General features: G+C 43.0%; 1 protein-coding gene across 4 annotated transcripts; it reads right to left on the bottom strand.

Annotated features, from left to right (window-relative positions):
- Window positions 1-1,426: 1,426 nt before the first annotated feature.
- Window positions 1,427-17,127, bottom strand: LOC115073805 (uncharacterized protein C12orf81-like). 4 transcript variants are annotated; one of them, XM_029572625.1, is made up of 5 exons: window positions 16,991-17,127; window positions 7,488-7,713; window positions 6,604-6,723; window positions 2,401-2,547; window positions 1,427-1,996 (listed from the first exon to the last, which is right to left on the bottom strand). In XM_029572625.1, the coding sequence occupies exons 2-5, from the start codon at window positions 7,636-7,638 to the stop codon at window positions 1,644-1,646; spliced, it is 771 nt and encodes a 256-aa protein (XP_029428485.1). In that variant the 5' UTR covers window positions 7,639-7,713; window positions 16,991-17,127; the 3' UTR covers window positions 1,427-1,643. The 4 variants fall into 4 exon arrangements, with proteins under 4 accessions (XP_029428485.1, XP_029428484.1, XP_029428482.1 ...); XM_029572624.1 differs by having other exon boundaries at window positions 7,488-7,661; XM_029572622.1 differs by lacking the exon at window positions 16,991-17,127 and adding an exon at window positions 9,365-10,261 and having other exon boundaries at window positions 7,488-7,661.
- Between the last annotated feature and the right edge of the window lie 800 nt (window positions 17,128-17,927).

Here is a 17,927-nt window from a genome sequence, read left to right as displayed (position 1 = left end):
CGCACACACAGCCCTGGCTAATTTTGTAACATCCATTTCTGTGCATGAAACAAGATTGTATGCATGCAAAAGACTTTGAAAATTATCCCTGAAGTGCCAGGGTGCATGCAGAATCTCTGTGCTTTATTAGTGGGGGGCGGTTTGCTGCACCTCTGAGGTTTTGACACTGCAGTTGGTCAGTACTGTTCTTCTGGAGGAAACTGGTTCAATCACTTTCCTGTATCGCCTTTTCTATCCTCCTTTAGCTATGAAGAGGTAATAGTGTCTTGATAAGGATAAATATTCCAGTGAAACAAGAAATAAAACAAACTGGATCAATTTTATATTTCATGCAGTGTAATACAATGAGAAAAAAGGGCCAGAGGTGCTTGGGGAAATTTTATATATCTTACAGCTTGTGATGCAGTGAGATAGAAGGGATAGAAATGGAGGGGTTTGTTTTATATTGCCTACATCATGGGATACAGTGAGATACATTCAGAAACACGGGGGGATGTTTTATATTCCCTACAGCATGGGATGCAGTGAGATAGGGACAGAAACACGGGGGGATGTTTATATTCCCTGCAGCATGGGATGCAGTGAGATAGAAACAGAAACACGGGGGGGATGTTTTATATTGCCTACAGCATGGGATGCAGTGAGATAGGGACAGAAACACGGGGGGATGTTTTATATTCCCTACAGCATGGGATGCAGTGAGATAGGGACAGAAACACGGGGGGATGTTTTATATTCCCTGCAGCATGGGATGCAGTGAGATAGGGACAGAAACACGGGGGGATGTTTTATATTCCCTACAGCATGGGATGCAGTGAGATAGGGACAGAAACACGGGGGGATGTTTTATATTCCCTACAACAAGGGATGCAGTGAGATAGGGACAGAAACACGGGGGGATGTTTTATATTCCCTACAGCATGGGATGCAGTGAGATAGGGACAGAAACACGGGGGGATGTTTTATATTCCCTACAGCATGGGATGCAGTGAGATAGGGACAGAAACATGGGGGGATGTTTTATATTCCCTGCAGTTGTAACACCAGCAAGACGGAAATGATTGGGGACTCCTCCTGTTCCAAGAAAAAAGAAAATTTGGATAAGAAGGAGGCCGAGGATAGAGGGAAGGCCCTGGAGGGGTTTGAGCCATTTGTTTGTAGTGGGGTACCATGTTTTTAAAATTAAAAAAAAAAAATTTGGTTTGTCTTTTCTCATTTTGTTTTCAAAACAAAAGGGGAAACTTCATTAAAATTTCCTGTTTCATTTCCATTGAATGCTCATCCTTAAACGGGACGTTTCGTAATCAAGTTAGGGGTTCAATTGATCTCTTCTGATGCTTCCATGAAAAATATATCAATATATGAGGTTTTACTGTAGCACACAGTTAATAATAACCTGGCTGGGAACACAAACAATTTCTTATGGTTCAAATATATTTTTGCATTTATTATTGATGTTGTCAAATAGCAGGTGGCTGTATGCATAAAACATTTTGCTAGATCCAGAATCCTTGAAATTCAATAAAGCTAAGGCTGGAGGCTATATCCTAAAAATATGGAATCATGTCACGTCTTTATATTTCTTTCCCATGTCAGAATGTAAGATGCCCCTCAGATGTTGTTTCAATCCTTTTTGGACCAGCTTAGAATGCAGCCCTGGTTCTCCAAAAGTATTCCACGTCACAGGCATCCAGTGAGTCTTCAGTGTCCAGAGTGTCTGGTGAGAGATCGCTGTCATCTGACAAGCCCTCCTCAGAGTGCCCCGCCATCTTCTGGAAGCTCAGCACCCCGGCCCGATAGGCCATCTCCGGGCTGTCCCGGTTTGTGAGCCAGATGGTGATGTGGAAGATGGCGATTGCCAGGACCGCGGCAATATAGAATCCAAAGATGATTCCGAATGTGACCGGCCTGGCCCATTCCAGTACACTCCTGTCGTACGGCGGCAGCTTCTCTCGCTCGATGATCAGCTCCCATTCATCCCAGGCTACATCTTTCACTGGTGAAAAGAAGTAAAAGTGAAATATAAAATGCCTTTCTCCTGCATCTGACTTCAGTGTGCTTGACAGTAACATTCATGCAGGCAGGTCAGACAGGAATAATGCTGCTGTTCCTATTAAGAGCCTTGTACATTTGGGTAAATTGAGCTGCAACGACAAAGCTGCTCCCCCAAGGTCATAAAGTAGACAAAGGAGATTTGAACTTGCATCCCAGCTGGTCTTTTGTAGGGATGTATGTGGAATAAATTTTCATTTTGTATTTGTTTCATGGGAAACCAACAATGAATGTCATGATTTCCCTGCCAATTTAAAATGACAAAAAAAAAAAGTTCTCATATTTTCCATCGATCCTAGCCTTCACCTTCTGGGACAGCGGATAATGTCCTTTCAGACCTCCCCTTACCATCTCTGGTTCTGCGGCTGTTCTCTCCGTACTTTTCTTCCTCAGGCTCCAGCAACGAGGATGTGCTCTTCTCCAGTGACTTTGGAAATGTCTCCACATATCTCCTCATCTCCAGGTTTTTGTCTTGATTGAGGTTCTTACCCAGCTCTGCCAGGAGATGGGAGGGAGGGAAAGTTGAGGGGAGAAAGAGGCCTTGAGCAAGAAGTGTACAGGACACTACATTGAATGAATACCATAAACCATTGGTGCTCAAACTAGTCCTCCCCTACCCCCCCTCAGAGCTGTAACCAGATAATTTGGTAACTGTGGTGAAGTCAAATAGTGCATTCTCTCACCCTGTACACCAGTGTTTCTCAAGCTGGTCCTGGAGTAACCCCTAACCAGTTTAGTTTTCAGGATGTCCACAATGAATATGCATATGAGAGACTTAGATGCACTGCCCCATTGCACTGGTGCCCATGGCTGAAGCCATATTGTCTAGAGGCAAGCTACAGCACTGTCACCTCCCACCCCCACCCCTCAGCCTCTTGGGTTTTCAGAATATCCCTAATGAATATGAATGGTATATATTTACATATATTGAAAGCAATGCATGTTCATTAGCGAGAACCTGAAAACCTACCTGACCCTGGGGAAAAGGGGGTGGTAAGGACTGATTTGCGCACCACTAATATAGATCTATGTGATCGTCTTACCAAGGACACAATGTCACCAGAAGTGTTGATTGTAGGGATGTCAGTTTTAGGTAAGTCAATTGCACAATCCTACTGCAGACCATCCATAGCCCTTCCATTAAGGCTGTCACCTGGGTCCATGCCTTCTATAATAGCTTGATCCAGTTCGGGTTTTGCCCCAATTGCATGCATGGATTTGTAATTCTGAATGCTGCATTGATATTCCTAAGAAAATCAAATCTATAACTCCATGTGTGAATTGGGGTAAAGCCAGGACTGGATCAGCCAGTGAACAGGCTTGGAAATCACTGCTTTATGGCATGAAGCAAGAAGGCAATCCTTCATGCATTCAGGGTTGCTACAAAGGTTTTAGACACTAGGGATCTGCATTTGTTACATTTGTTTCAGCGGGTACGTGTGTGCCTCGCCAACGTGCTGCTATTAAAAATACAAACATATGCTCCATTTCCCACATGTACTAGAAAGTTGGCGAGGCATGTGCATACTCACCGAAATGGATGTGGCAAATGCACATCCCTATTAGACATTCTAGGCAAAATGTCAACCTTGTGGCTTCCAGCCCCAAGAACATTCCTCTTCCTCTCTCCACCTCAGTCCAATCCCAGGATCATTCCTCCTCTTCTCTCCATCCCAGCCTGAGGGTGGGATTCTGCTTTTCTCTATCACTCTACCAGACTGATCTAGTACCTTTTCAGACCCTTTGAGTGGTGGTGTTAATTTCTTGTTCCTTTAAGGTTTTGCTTTATTACTTTTGCTCTGGGTGTGTTGTACAGTAATAGTGATGCATAAACTTTTTAACTACTACAAAATTAAACAATGAGTTGTAAATATTTAACTTCAAAAAAGCAACTCAGTACAAAAAGGATCAGTGCTACTCCTTTCCCAATACTGTTAATAGAGACCTCAAACAATTACACCTTAACAGCCTGGGTGCTGCTAGGAAATACTATCATCATAAATCTCTGCTTACTAGTTAACTTTTAAATATTGAGTTTTTCTAGTAGTTAAAAATAGTCTCTTCACTATAATTGCTTTCACAAAATCAAAGATTGAAAATTGAAACGTATCTTTTTGATCCAAAGGCAGAAGAAAAGATTTTTTTAGGCCAGTCACCTGACGCTGAACAGCGTTTCGAGAGTTCACAGCATTCACTCTGCATCAAGGGAACTCGCCGCATTCTTGGAACGGATCTTCCTTCTGCAGTAGAAATGTCCAAAGAGAACTTTTCATAGTGACTGAAACTCGAGACTAATCTAAACGGTGGAGCTATTCAGAAGGTCAAAAGGAGATTTAACTGAACGTAAAAGTTGTTTAAATACCGGCAAGATTTCAGCTCCGATGGTACCTCATTTTATTATGGCACAACATACTTTTCAGCAAATAAAATGGTCTGTAATAAATCATGCACCTGCAAACGATAGAGGTGGGAATCATTTGAAGAGGTTGTCTGTAAAGGAACAGATGTGGATTTTTAAGTTGAATTCAGTAGCACATAAAGATTTAAATTAGTCTATAGAGTGGTTCAATGTTGGGCAAGTGTGAAGACGTCATAATAGCTGCACCGTTTGCATTGGTCTGGAATTTCATCAATCACTATGAAAAGTCCTCTTTGGTCATTTCTGTTGCAGAAGGAAGGATCGGTTCCAAGATGGCAGCGAGTTCCACTGATGTAGAGAGTCGAATGCCAAGAACTCTCGAAACTCTCTTCAGCGTTGGGTGACTGATCGGTCTAAAAAAAAAATCTCGTTTTCTGCCTTTTGGATCAAAACAGTTTCAATTTTCAAAATTTGATTTTGTGAAAGCAATTATAGTGAAAAGACTTTTTATCTGCGTAGAAAACCTCAATATTTAACAGTTAACACGTTAAGCAGAGACTTATGATGATAGTATTTCCCAGCAGCTCCCAGGCTGTTGAGGTGTAATTGCTTGTGCTCTCTGTTAACCATATTGAGAAAAGAGTAGTACTGATCCTTTTTGTATTGTTTTATGCAGTATAAACTTTTTACACAAAGCTGTATAAACAGAGCAGGCTGAGGTCTGGGTGAATCAGTTCTGTGGAAGTGATGGAAGAATGGGGTTCCATATTTCATCCAACTTCTTATCCCTAGCTAAGATACCCCATATAACCTGGCAAAGTATTCTGGGGCATGTAGTCCTGTATATTCAATAGCAGATGCAAAACTGCCAGTCCTAGAATGCTGTGTATTCTTATTTACATTGAAAAGACCAGGGAGACTGATGTGCAGTTCATCATTTTATCCCAAATGCTGTCCCTTGAACTCCCTGTCAGTTAGCTATATTGTTTTGCATAATGTTACAACTCTCTTTTCTCACTCAGCATACCTTATTCAAATATTCTAGCCCCCATAAGCCCTGAGAATCATAACCTCCATCTCCCTCCATCCCGTTTACCATAGTAGTATAGCTGATAAGATATAATAAGGGACACTAGGGGAAGAAGGATATGAGAGTTGAAGAGGGGAAGGAGGAGAGATGGGTGGGTGGGGGGGATGAGGGTAGATGGAAGGGGGGTAAATTTGGGAAGACGTGGTAGAAGTGTTGGCTATCACTATGGGACTTGAAAGAGTAGTTTTAATGCATTTTTAGCCAGGTAGCTTTTTAGTTCTAATGTATTTGAGTCATGTAATATGTACAATGATATGTTTTTAGTATATATGTGTTTGAATGTTGCTATTGCAATTTCAATCAATGTAAACCGCCTTGAAATGAATTTGAAAGCCGGTATATAAGGTTGAATGAATGAATGAATAAATAAATAAATCCCCACTGCTGCCCCAGTCCTGATATGGAAACAGTGAACTTGCTTTACAATAATTAAACTTTTATTGCTAATATTCAGTCCTAATATTGTCCAGGCCTCCTTCAGTATTATCAAGGGTGCCACTCATCTCTCTGACCGTGGCCTTAAGGACAGTAGCGTCCAGCAGAAATGTGCGAGAAGATGGAGAAATACTGAACATGGTGCATATTAAGTGACTCGAGCTGGTTCAGGCACTCTAGCAATGAGTGTTGGAGGTTACACACTCTCTTTCTGATTAATCTAAATCCATTTGTTTCTTGACCAGTTTTATAGTTGCATTTTATGATTTTGTTGCTGAATATAATTGAAATGTCATTCTTAGTCATCTGTCTGTTTTTCTTTCTGTTCTTAAATGTGCCTTGTTTATTTATTTTATTGTTGCTCCTGGCTTTCAGCACTTTTGTCATGTTCTGTTATGTTTTATTCAGTGTGTATTCTGCCTTCCTCAAACAGACATTTGACCCAAAGTGGTTCACAACAATGCAATAGTCAAAATACAACACCAAGCTAACAATACAATACAGTAGTGAAATATAAAAATATATCTTTTGTAAAAAGATGGGATATAAATTGAAATAAATAATGAACAAGCTCTGAGCCTGATTTTATCCAAGGCTTCCTCCCGCATGGTGTACCTTGGATAAATCAAGACCACGAGGCTTTTACATTCTTGGTCAAGACAGTCACCTCGAGCAACATCGGCACGTCCAATCCTGCTCAGTGCTCGGGAGAGTTGGTCCCAGTACAGCGTGTCCCCTTCTTTTTCCAGCCAGACCTCTAGGGAGCTCAGACACTGCTCCCTACTCACTGCATTAAAAGGAATGGTTTAAAACAAGATGTTAGGAGAGAGAGAAATGGCAGATCCCAGAATTGTTTTAGAGTTTGCAAAGCAGTCCGCTGTCCTGGAAAGTACTAGGCGTTTCACAGAACATTTTGAGGTTTCTCAAACACTTTCGAGTTTGGAAAACATTTAGCAAATGTGTCTGCATAATTCATGAGTTATGTAAGTGGATGAACATTTGCAGATACTCTGCCTGTGATAACATTTCTCATTCTTGGGGGGGAAAAAAAAACAAAAAACAGCCATGTGCTGGGTGAATTACAACTACAATGTCCTTCTTCAAGAAAGTTGGCAGTGTAAGTTTGAGCATATACGGGGTAAGGGACTTCCTTCTAACTACAAAGTGCGATTGATGTCAGGGGTGGGATTGTTTTCATCCCTCTGTGCTATTCTGCCAACTCTGTATTAACTAAATATTAATACACTTTACTATGTTTTAATATATTCTGTTGCTTATATTATGATACTTATTGGATTTCTTGGTCATTAACACTGGGCCTAACTTACCAAGGTTTTCCTCCATTCTGTGTCTTTGATGAATCAGGTACCTAGTAATATGCAGTAATTGCAGTTGGTACCTTGTATTTAATATGCAGCTAGCTACAAGACATGAAAGTGATCCTTTACTTTCACCTTTCAGTCCTTCAGAAATTTCCCAGTGCCTGCTCCCTTGTCCCCCAACACTTCCCCTTCCTCTCTGGTTTTCTGTTGAATGAGACTTTGACCCTACCGATGTCTCGTTTCCTGCGCCTTTTTATTGGGTTGTTTTTCTCGGAAAGTTTCTCCAGTTCTTCCTCGATGTCCTTTTCAGGAGAGGTGAGTCTGGTGTAGAAGTCCTGGCACTCCTCAGGAGTCAGCTGCTCAGCGATCCGTCCCATCATGTGAGGCCCAATGTCATCGGCCACTGGGGAAGAGAAGACAAGCTGTCACCCTCCCACGCTGGACTCTTCACGGTCCTTTGCAAAGAAGTGTAAGAATACGACGAGTGAGGTTATCAAATTTGTGGACGATACAAAATTTCTTGGAGAAGAAGTTCATTACCTGCTATTAATTAAGCTGACTTAGAAAATAGCCACTGCTATTACTAGCAGCAGTAACATGGGATAGACTTAGTTTTTGGGAACTTTCCAGGTTCTTATGGCCTGGATTGGCCATTGTTGGAGACAGGATGCTGGGCTTGATGGACCCTTGGTCTGACCCAGTAGGCATGTTCTTATGTTCTTATTCAGAGAAGTTAAATCACAAGCGGATTGTGATACATTACAGGAGAACCTTGCAAGACTGGAAGATTGGGCATCTAAATTGCAGATGAAATTTAATGTGGACAAGTATAAGGTGTTGCATATAGGGAAAAATAACCCTTGCTGTAGTTACACGATGTTAGGTTCCATATTAGTAGCTACCACCCAGGAAAAAGATCTAGGCATCATAGTGGATAATACTTTAAAATCATCGGCTTAGTGTGCTGCAGCAGTCAAAAAAGCAAACAAAATGTTAGGAATTATTAGGAAGGGAAGGGTGAATAAAACGGAAAATGTCATAATGCCTCTATATAGCTCCATGGTGAGACCGCACCTTGAATACTGTGTACAATTCTGGTTGCCGCATCTCAAAAAAGATATAGTTGTGATGGAGAAGCTACAGAGAAGGGCAACCAAAATGATAAAGGGGATAGAACAGCTCCCCTATGAGGAAAGGCTGAAGAGGTCAGAGCTGTTCAGCTTGGAGAAGAGACTGCTGAGGGGGGGCTATGATAGAAGTCTTTAAGATCATGAGAGGTCTTGTACAAGTAGATGTGAATCGGTTATTTACACTTTTGGATAATAGGACTAGGGGGCGTTCCATGAAGTTAGCAAGTAGCACATCTAAGACTAATCGGAGAAAATTATTTTTCACTCAACGCACAATTAAGCTCTGGAATTTGTTGCCAGAGGATGTGGTTAGTGCAGTTAGTGTAGCTGGGATCAAAAAAGGTTTGGAGAAGTTCTTGGAGGAGAAGTCCATTAACTGCTATTAATCAAGTTTACTTAGGGAATAGCCACTGGTATTAATTGCATCAGTAGCATGGGATCTCCTTGGTGTTTGGGTAATTGCCAGGTTCTTGTGGCCTGGTTTGGCCTCTGTTGGAAACAGGATGCTGGGCATGATGGACCCTTGATCTGACCCAGCATGGCAATTTCTTATGTTCTTATGTAAGTATCCTCTTCCAAACTGAGCTAATATGGAGAATCATTGTGTCCTGCTCAACTGATTATCTGGTTCCCTATTATTCCCACTCTCCCCAAGCAAAAACATTTTGAAAAAACTGGTCCATATGATGTTCAGGCTTAATTTGAATTGATTTGTCCAACCATATATCTTTATTAGTCTATAAAATACGTTTTGCTAGGACCTGCTTTAATGCACTGTTAGGAGATCCAAAGAAGGTTGAACTCAATGGCCCGCTGGTCTTCTTTCAACCTAACCAACTATGTAATAAAGTGTCTGAATCCTCTGCAGGGTTTATTGGACCTTTTTTTTTCCCTAGATCCCCTGCATAGAAGGTACTATGTAGGACTTTCTGTCTGGTAGATCATCATTGGAGAGTTAGTCAATCCAGTTTCTCACCTGTGTCATCACATGAGCCCCAGGCAGCAAACAAACACAAGAAAACTCCAGTTATTACAAGTAGACACATTCTGGGAGTGACTCAGTTCTTCAGGAGAAGGTGGAATGTATCTGATGTGAGGAGCTGAAGATTTAGATTCTAGAATGAGGCATGTTGTGACCTCATAATGCATGGAGGACACAACCAATCAGATTACAGTTTACCTAAACTTTACAGTGCTCATGGGAGTTAATATGTATTGTACTGATGGGTGTTTCTCTTACTGTATAAAAGCATACTGCATTTCTATTTGCAAGATTTAGATTCTGTAGACTGGGATTTCCCAAACTCTGTATAACCTCGGATAACCAAATCAGACCAATTAACTTGGTTCTTAGATAAACTGAAAGCAAACATAGTTCATGAATATTCATTGTGGATATCCTGAAAAACAAAACTCCTTCAAGATACTGAGAGCCAAATATAAGAAACACTGCAATGGGCCAGAGCTCTTCAACAATCCTCAATGGCTGCAAACAATGGCTGGTTATTCACCATGAATATTAATGGAATATGTTAGAATACTCGGCAAGTGCTGAATTAATTTGCATATTTAGTCACTCTGAAAACCTGGAGGTGAAGCATGTGGGTTACAATTCTTACACAGTAAGATGGTTGGTCACCTTTTTGGAAAGGCTTTAAAAGTAAATTAAGTAAGTAAGACAGAGGCAGCGACGACCATTGAAAGGCGCCTTGCCACCGGCACCCTCGAACTGAGTGCCCACCCACCATCCTCGGGGCCCCTGCAGCTCTTCACCATCACCATGAGGGAAAAAACACCAGAAACTGAAAAAGGAACAGCAGTGAGAGGGAGTGACCTGATCGGAAGCCCCGCCCCCAACATCATCGGGGGCAGCGACGACCGTTGAAAGGTGCCTTGCCGCCGCGCGACAAAGGGGCCCTCCCCTTTGTGCACCCCTTAGTGCAATCCGTAGTGCAAATCCAGTTAATATCTTTGCAATTGAATGTCTCTCTTTGTTTGATATACTCCGTTATGCCTTTTTGCTCAATTGTTAAAAATCTTGCATTTTGAGCTTTTGTAATGATGGCTTTACCGAATGACGGTATATAAAACTCAATAAAGAAATGAGTTCCCTGCAGGATTAACAGCTGGCTCCAGTTTGATTTTCACAGGACTATCCAGTCCTGGTTTTGGCCCACTGCATGCACAGATTCCTTCCCCCTTTCCAGTTTATATGTGCAGTGGGTTAAAACCAGGCCTGGATCAGCCTGACCAGCAGAAATGGATCAGGTAAGCAACCCTAGGGGAGGGAGGTGGGCAGTGAGCCTTCCTTTCCTGGGAGGCAAAAACTTGCAACATCATTATGGGGCCAGCTGAGGTGGACAACCTTCAATCCCTTGAGGCGCCGATCTGCTCACAATTTCTTCATATGCCTAATGAATATGCATAGGATAGAGTTGCATGTACTTTGTTTGAATTATATGAGATCTGTCATGCATATTCATTAGGGATATCCTTAAAAACCTGAGTGGATTGGTGTCCATGGGGACTGGAGGTTGCCTACCTCTGGAAGGTGGTAGTGGGGGGGGATAGGGAGGGGGGGGGGACTATTTGCCATTACCCTGTGGTGTGTATTAGTGCTTTTTTAAAGATGCCAGTCTGACACCTTTACCTATACTGGGAGGAAGCTCTTGAGAAGGGTGTGTGTGTATGCAAGACGTGTAGTATTGGCAATAATATCTATGAGGCTACAGATATAGCAGCTCTGATCAGGAGCGGGGGAGAAGCTTCTCCAAGGGAATAGTGACTGCATCATTGCATGTGCTCCCTGTGCTGGCACACGTAGTATGACTTCAGGTTACAGAATTGTTCTGTCATATAATGCAGTGATTATCAGAACCTATCCAGCCAGTTGGGTTTTCAGGCTATGTATGAGAGAGATTTGCATACAATGGAGACAGTGTAAGCAAATATGTCATGTGTGGAGATCCTGAACACTTGGCTGGCTGGGGATGTCCTAAAGACCAGGTGGAGAGCCTGAACATGTGACATAGGCCTTGTTTAGAAAGGTTATGTGGATTTACTTGCCTCCATATTTATATAATGTCCCAAAGCAGGGGCTGTACAGCAGATTTCAGACAGGTACAAGTCTCTTCCCCAAAGAGCTTACAATCCAAATGGGGACTTGAGATGATAGGAGAGAAAGTGATGGCAGAGGTAGGATTTGAAAATTGGTCTCTTGGGTTCTACTCAATTTAGTCTAAACCCAGACCTCTGGGACCATCTGGCCAGTCTGGTTTTCAAAAGACCCATAATGAATATGCATATTTGCATGCAAATCATATCCCATGCATATTCATTGAGGGTATCCAGAAAACCAGACTGGCCAGGTGGTCTATGAGGACTACCACTCTATTTATTTATTTATTTATTTATTTATTTATTTATTTAATATTCTTTTTCAGGTTCTTCAAAACAGATTATATTCAGGGACTGTAGGTATTAGGGATGTGAAACGTGTGATCGATCGTCTTAACGATCGATTTTGGCTGGGGGGGGGGAAATCTGATCGTCATGGTTTTTTTTGTTAAAAAATCGTCAAATCGTAAATCGGCGGGAAAACCGGCACACCAAAACAACCCTAAAACCCACCCCGACCCTTTAAAACAAATCCCCCACCCTCCTGAACCCCCCCAAAATGTTTTAAATTACCTGGGGTCCAGTGGTCTGAGGGCAAAAGTAGCGCCGGCGCCATTTTGAATATTGGCAATATGGCCCGAGTGCAGGAGGTCGCTCCCGGACGCCCGCTGGACTTTTGGCAAGTCTTGTGGGGGTCAGGAGGCCCCCCCAAGCTGGCCAAAAGTCCCTGGGGGTCCAGCGGGGGTCTGGAAGCGATCTCCTGCACTCGTGACGTCGGGTGACAGGAACCAAAATGGCGCCGGCGCTACCTTTGCCCTGTCATATGGTAAGGGCAAAGGGCCACCGGCGCCATGTCTATTAACGCAGCTGTGGCCCGAGAGCGGGAGATCATGCTGGGACCCCCCCCCACTGGACCCCAGGTAATTTAAAACATTTTGGGGGGGTTCGGGAGGGTGGGGGATTTGTTTTAAAGGGTCGGGGTGGGTTTTAGGGTTGTTTTGGTGTGCCGGTTTCCCCCCCTCCCCCGATTTACGATTTTTTGATGATAAATTGGGGGAATTGCTATTGTATCGCTTTGTATCGTTAGAGCCTGCTTTGTATCGCGGCTCTAACGATTTTTGATGATTTAAAATATATCTGATGATTGTTTTAAATCATCAAAAAATGATTCACATCCCTAGTAGGTATTTCTTTGTCACCAGAGGGCTTACAATCTAAGTTAGTACCTGAGGCAATGGAGGGTGAAGTGAATTGCGCAAGGTCACAAGGAGCAGCAGCAGGATTTGAACCCTGGCTTATCTGGTTTACAGCTGCTGCTCTAACCACTAAGCTACTCCTCCACTAAACACTGACTAAACTAATCCCTCGTTGAACGTGGGGCGCTCATGAGATCTGTGGACTTGCCAGAGATTTTCTGCATTTGGATGTGAGAGAGTAAGGGATTGTGTTCCTAACCCATTTGGGCAGGGGAGGGTTAATGGTGGTGGGGGTTTAGGTTAGCCTGTCTAGGGCTAGAATGACTGGGATAGGATCTGGCTGCATGATGAGGTGGTCTGCCAGAGGTCTAGCATAAAGGGTGGGATGACAGGGTTGAGATGCGGCTAGCATACATTGAAGGGGCGGTTTATGCATGGATTGAATAAGTGTTCTTGGTGGTTACTCCCACCCTGTGAGTTACTGAGGAGTGTCTGCCCATGTTTGAGTGATGTAGATATCTTCAGCCTAGGAGAAAACCTCCCACCCCAGAAGGGAATGTTGCCTCAGCTCAATCCTGCAAGTACCTTCCCTGCTTTGGATCAGCAGACACAGTGATTTTACTAGCACCACTTCTGTTTTATTGCTAACCAGCTGGAGTATAAAAAGTGCTGTCTGTATTTTCTAGGTGGGCTTTTAACAGTTTGTCAGAGACTTTCTTCTTTTTGTGTTTTGCTTGAGGATGGCCTCTAGTTCCAGGGGACCCAGGTACATTCATAAGGTATTATCTATTTTCTCCTCTCCCATTTGTATTTTTATTTACATGAGCCTAGAGCCCACTGAGGACTGACATCTAATGCCGCAGGCTGGAAGAAGGGGTGGCAAAACGCAGGCTGCCTCTAGACAGGTTACATTAGCTAGAGCAGGAGTGACCCAGTGCCCAGGGTTATGGGCTGGGAACCAGAAGACCAGGGTTCAAATCTGTTCACCCACTGTTATTCCTTCTGGGCTCAGACAAGTCAGATGCCTGCTTAGATTGTAATCTCTTTGGTGAAGGGAATTATTATACCTGTATGTAATTTGTTATAAATGCTTAAATAAACTAGCTGGGAACCAATGTGAACCTCTCTCTTCCACTCAAGCCAGTGTGAACTGTATGACCTGACTTGGGTTCTGAATTTTTGGGGTTTTTTTTTTTTTTTAGCATGAAAGATTAAATTTTGACCTTTTATCTCAGAAACAGCCTAAAAGTTTGGGATATCCTTTAACTGGCTGTCACAATTGAGATGGGGTATTGTGTGTCCGTTGAGTAGTTAGAACAGGGGCAATTCCGATATTTGAGAAAGCGACATCACTGAAGTCTTTGGAGATATCTGACTGCTTAAGGAGTGAGGGGCAGCAATGACGGCAAGTTGGGAAAACATGATTTTAGAAACCTTTTCCTTCCAGGTTTATGAACCTTGAGGATAATTCTGGGAGAGTAGGTCAAGGTGCACGCTCACTGTGCATACCCTCGGTGTTCACTAAATGGATCTTGAACCTCAAAATGAGTGGAACCGGGCAGGGAGATGGCACAGCAGAATCGGTTCCTTCAATAGAACTGAATTGCCTTACCCCATTCACCATAGTCTCTAGTTCTCATGTGTGTAAGGGGCCAGGGAAAGGTAAGCAAATAATGATTAATTTTATCTACAGCATGCTTATCTGTCCAGTATTAGGGATATAGGCTTATTTAAAACAAATACAATGAATGAGACCATTTTCAGTTCATTCCATTTGGAAAGAACCAAAAATGGCTTCCTACAAAAATACCCAAAACTTTTTATATTTTTGTATTTGTTTAAAAAAAAAAAAAAAAAAAAGGGCCTCCCTCAGCCCTAAAGCACCCTCCTGCCACATTTTAAACCAGGGGCAGGGCTAGGCTGGGCATCCCTAGTCCCATAAAAGTTATCTACCCAGCTAGGGCATCCGCCCCATTCAAATCTATTGGGGCTGGGCTGCTCGTAACACAGCCCCACTTATTCCCCTCCTGGGTTGGGGCCTGATGAAGGAGGTCCTAAAGGGCAGGAGTGAAGCTCACTTGCTCTTGACCTGGGTCCCTTAATTTAAAAAACGTCCCCATCTGCCTGGAGGATGCACTGAAGTGACGTCACTGATTTCTAGGCAGTCTATGCCATTTTTAGTATTCTGGTTTCATTCCTGCCTTTCAGGACTCGACTCAGGAAAGGGATAACTGAGGACTAGGGTGGGAGCTCCCCAGCAGATTTAAAAGGAGGGGTGGGAAGAGCTGGGTCTGGGTCCTGGGCTAGATTATTTTGTGAGTTGGGAGATGGGGTTAGAGGGGCTTAGTGAGGGCTAAACCCTGGATTAAATTATTACAGGATGGGAAGGTCTTTGAGGGCCGCGGAAGACTTGATTGATTTTTTTTTTTTAATTGCTTCATTTTGTATTTTCCATTTAACGTGTTTTTTTGTTTGTTTTTGTTTGGCAAACAAACCAAACCAAAAAAATATTAAACAAACTGAAAAATGAAGCTCCAACTCCCCCCATCACACCCCGCCCTCAAGACAAAAAACAAAACCCAAAAGTTTTTATGGCTTTCCATACCTATTCGGTATTGTCTTACCTCATGTACCTTTGCAGGATTTTTATGTTGATGATCTGCGAGATGGTTCCCAGCTGCTGCTTGAGAGCCCAGTACCCTCCCAAGTTTACTTACTGTTGTTGTTGTGTTAAAAAAGAGGCGGGCACTGCCTGGGTTTCAAAGGAAACTTCCACTTTGGGAACGGACTCCTTTCATTGGACATGGACAGCTGAGATTGTTCAGCCTTTCAAACGTAAGGAGGGCTGTTTTCAAAGGCATTTCAATGGGTGAAATGGGGCTTCTGAAAATTGCCCATCCTATGGGTAGGTAAAAGTACCCGTGTGGTGCCACTGCATGCGCACTTTCACCCGCAGATAGGGTAGGCATTGCTGGGGCCTGACTTGGATTACAAAAAGTACGCCTGTAACTTCCTTGGGAAGATTTTTTTGTTAGCAAAAAAAAACAAAACAAAAAAAAAAACCAGACTTTACACATCTGTGCACAGTTTTAAAGGTACCTTCTTAATATATATATAGAGGGATTTTGGGACATATCTGATGGGATGTGAAGGGCATGTCTGAAAGACATGCTGAAATGCATTGGATTGGATAAGTTATTTCACAGGGCTGAGTTAAAATAAATGATTTGTTTTAACCATCACCCAGGGCTGTCCCTCCGGATGCAGAACAGTTGATGACCTTAAAATCAGCATTAAGTAGTACATAGCTCCATCCCTGAGAGCCCTGAGAACAGTTTTGGTCCTATTCCAGTACTGCTATAATCACTCTTCCTCCCCAGTGCTAACATTGATGAGGCTATAAATCAAAAGGGAGTAGGATAGGGAAAGGAGTAAATATATTTTCCATTTCTTTCTCTGCTTTCCTCAGGAAGATCAGGGACACTACCAGGCCTTGGTTTCCTTCATCTTCTCTCTATTGTGTTCTGTCGAAAAACCAGAGAAATCTCACCCCAGTAGCCAATCGTGTGGGATGGGCTGAGCCAGTCCTGCTTTCTCTCCCCCCCCCCCCCCCCCCCCCAAATGTATCTGGACTTCGTCCTGCCAGTTTCTCTAAGGAAAGCAGCTGCTGTCCATAGGTACCTTCGGGTAAAACAAGAACCGGCCAGTCTGTCAGCATTGATGGAAGGTCTCTGCCCTTTGTAACTATAGGGAGTAGCTGAGCCATTCCTGGTTTTTCCATCAGGGTATGCATGGGCTTGAAGCTCCCGTTTCTTGTTCAGTTGGAAGTTAAGGTTGCCACCTTCCCCAGGTCAATTCAGAATGGCTGATCCAATCCTGGTTTTGTCCCATGCCAGGCATTGAGAATGTAGTTCTGATTTCTTTACATCTCCATGCACCCAACGGGGTTAAAACCAGGACTGCCTCAGCTTGTCCCTCTGAACTTGAAGCCATCTAGTAATTCTACTCAGTGTCCCTCCTGGCAGCTCTGTGTTATGAAAAATATTATTTTTCTGGTTTAGAAGAGGTCAGCTCTTTCTGTTTAAGAGACTTTTTAGTACTGTACTAAGCTGCTTTCCTTGGAGAAACTAGAACAAGTCTACAGATATACCACTGGAAAATTGTATCTAGGCATAATGTCCCAGTCGATGTGGTACTGCTGGCATGAACTTCTCCTCTCCTCAGCTGTCGTGCAAGTAGACTTTGGGAAGAAAGAAAAAAAAAATGCTTTTAGTGATTTTCTAAAATACCTTGAAAATGTCCACTCATGAGCTGGTGAATGGCAGTTTCCCAAGGAGCTTAATTTTGATTGGAGGCTTGGTTTGTCCAATAGGGATCATTTTTCATCCTGGCATCAAGAGTGCTTTTCCTGGTGATATAACTCCATGTCTCTTGCACTTCACTCCACTGAAATCTGATTAGGAATGAGACAGACTCCGGTGGAATGAAGGACAACAGAAGTCATGGACCGTTCATAGATCCAAGAGCTGGTATGTCTTATTTCCTTGCCAGATGGTGTGGTATACTCCAGTGAAAGATGACCCCATAGTCCTCACAACCTACCAAGAAAAATGCCACAGCTATTTAGGCTGTTTATATCCAGTATTGACTGAGTTGTCTTTAACCATTTTACCCTTTATGGGGGGGGGGGGGGATTTTAAAGTTGCCTGCGGGTGCATTTATCTGCCAGTTGTCAAAGGGAATGCACAAGCATACTTTCCCATTGAAAATCCCAGAAAAACTACCTGCACGCATTTACCCCTGCTAATCTGCGTGAGTAGCTTTTCCAAGAAGAATTAAAGCACATGCTTTTGAAAATGAAGAGAAAAGGGGTTGAATTAGGACAAGTTTGAAAGTTATGAGCAGTGGCGCCAAGTGCAAAGTCCTCCCTAACCCAGTCCCTGGCAACGCCTCTTCACACTGTAGTATGTGCAGAGAGGCCCTACAGGTGGATCTTTACCTGCATAGAGGACGGGAACTTTCATAAAGCACCGTTCTACCCATGGAAATGGGTTTCGGAATTACTTTCCCTAAGCCTTTCATATGCCACCAGTATACCCAGCACTGTAGAAGATAATAGTAATTTGAGTTCATACTACATTTTCTCAGTGTGCTTTACAGTTTGTTACTTCAGAAACAGATATGCAGCCACATCTGGGGTGCAAAAGGTGACTTCCAGTTTGGAGC

The sequence above is a fragment of the Rhinatrema bivittatum genome, chromosome 12 (assembly GCF_901001135.1).
Source record: "Rhinatrema bivittatum chromosome 12, aRhiBiv1.1, whole genome shotgun sequence".
Taxonomy (NCBI): domain Eukaryota; kingdom Metazoa; phylum Chordata; class Amphibia; order Gymnophiona; family Rhinatrematidae; genus Rhinatrema; species Rhinatrema bivittatum.
This window is presented reverse-complemented; position numbering and strand designations above follow the sequence as displayed.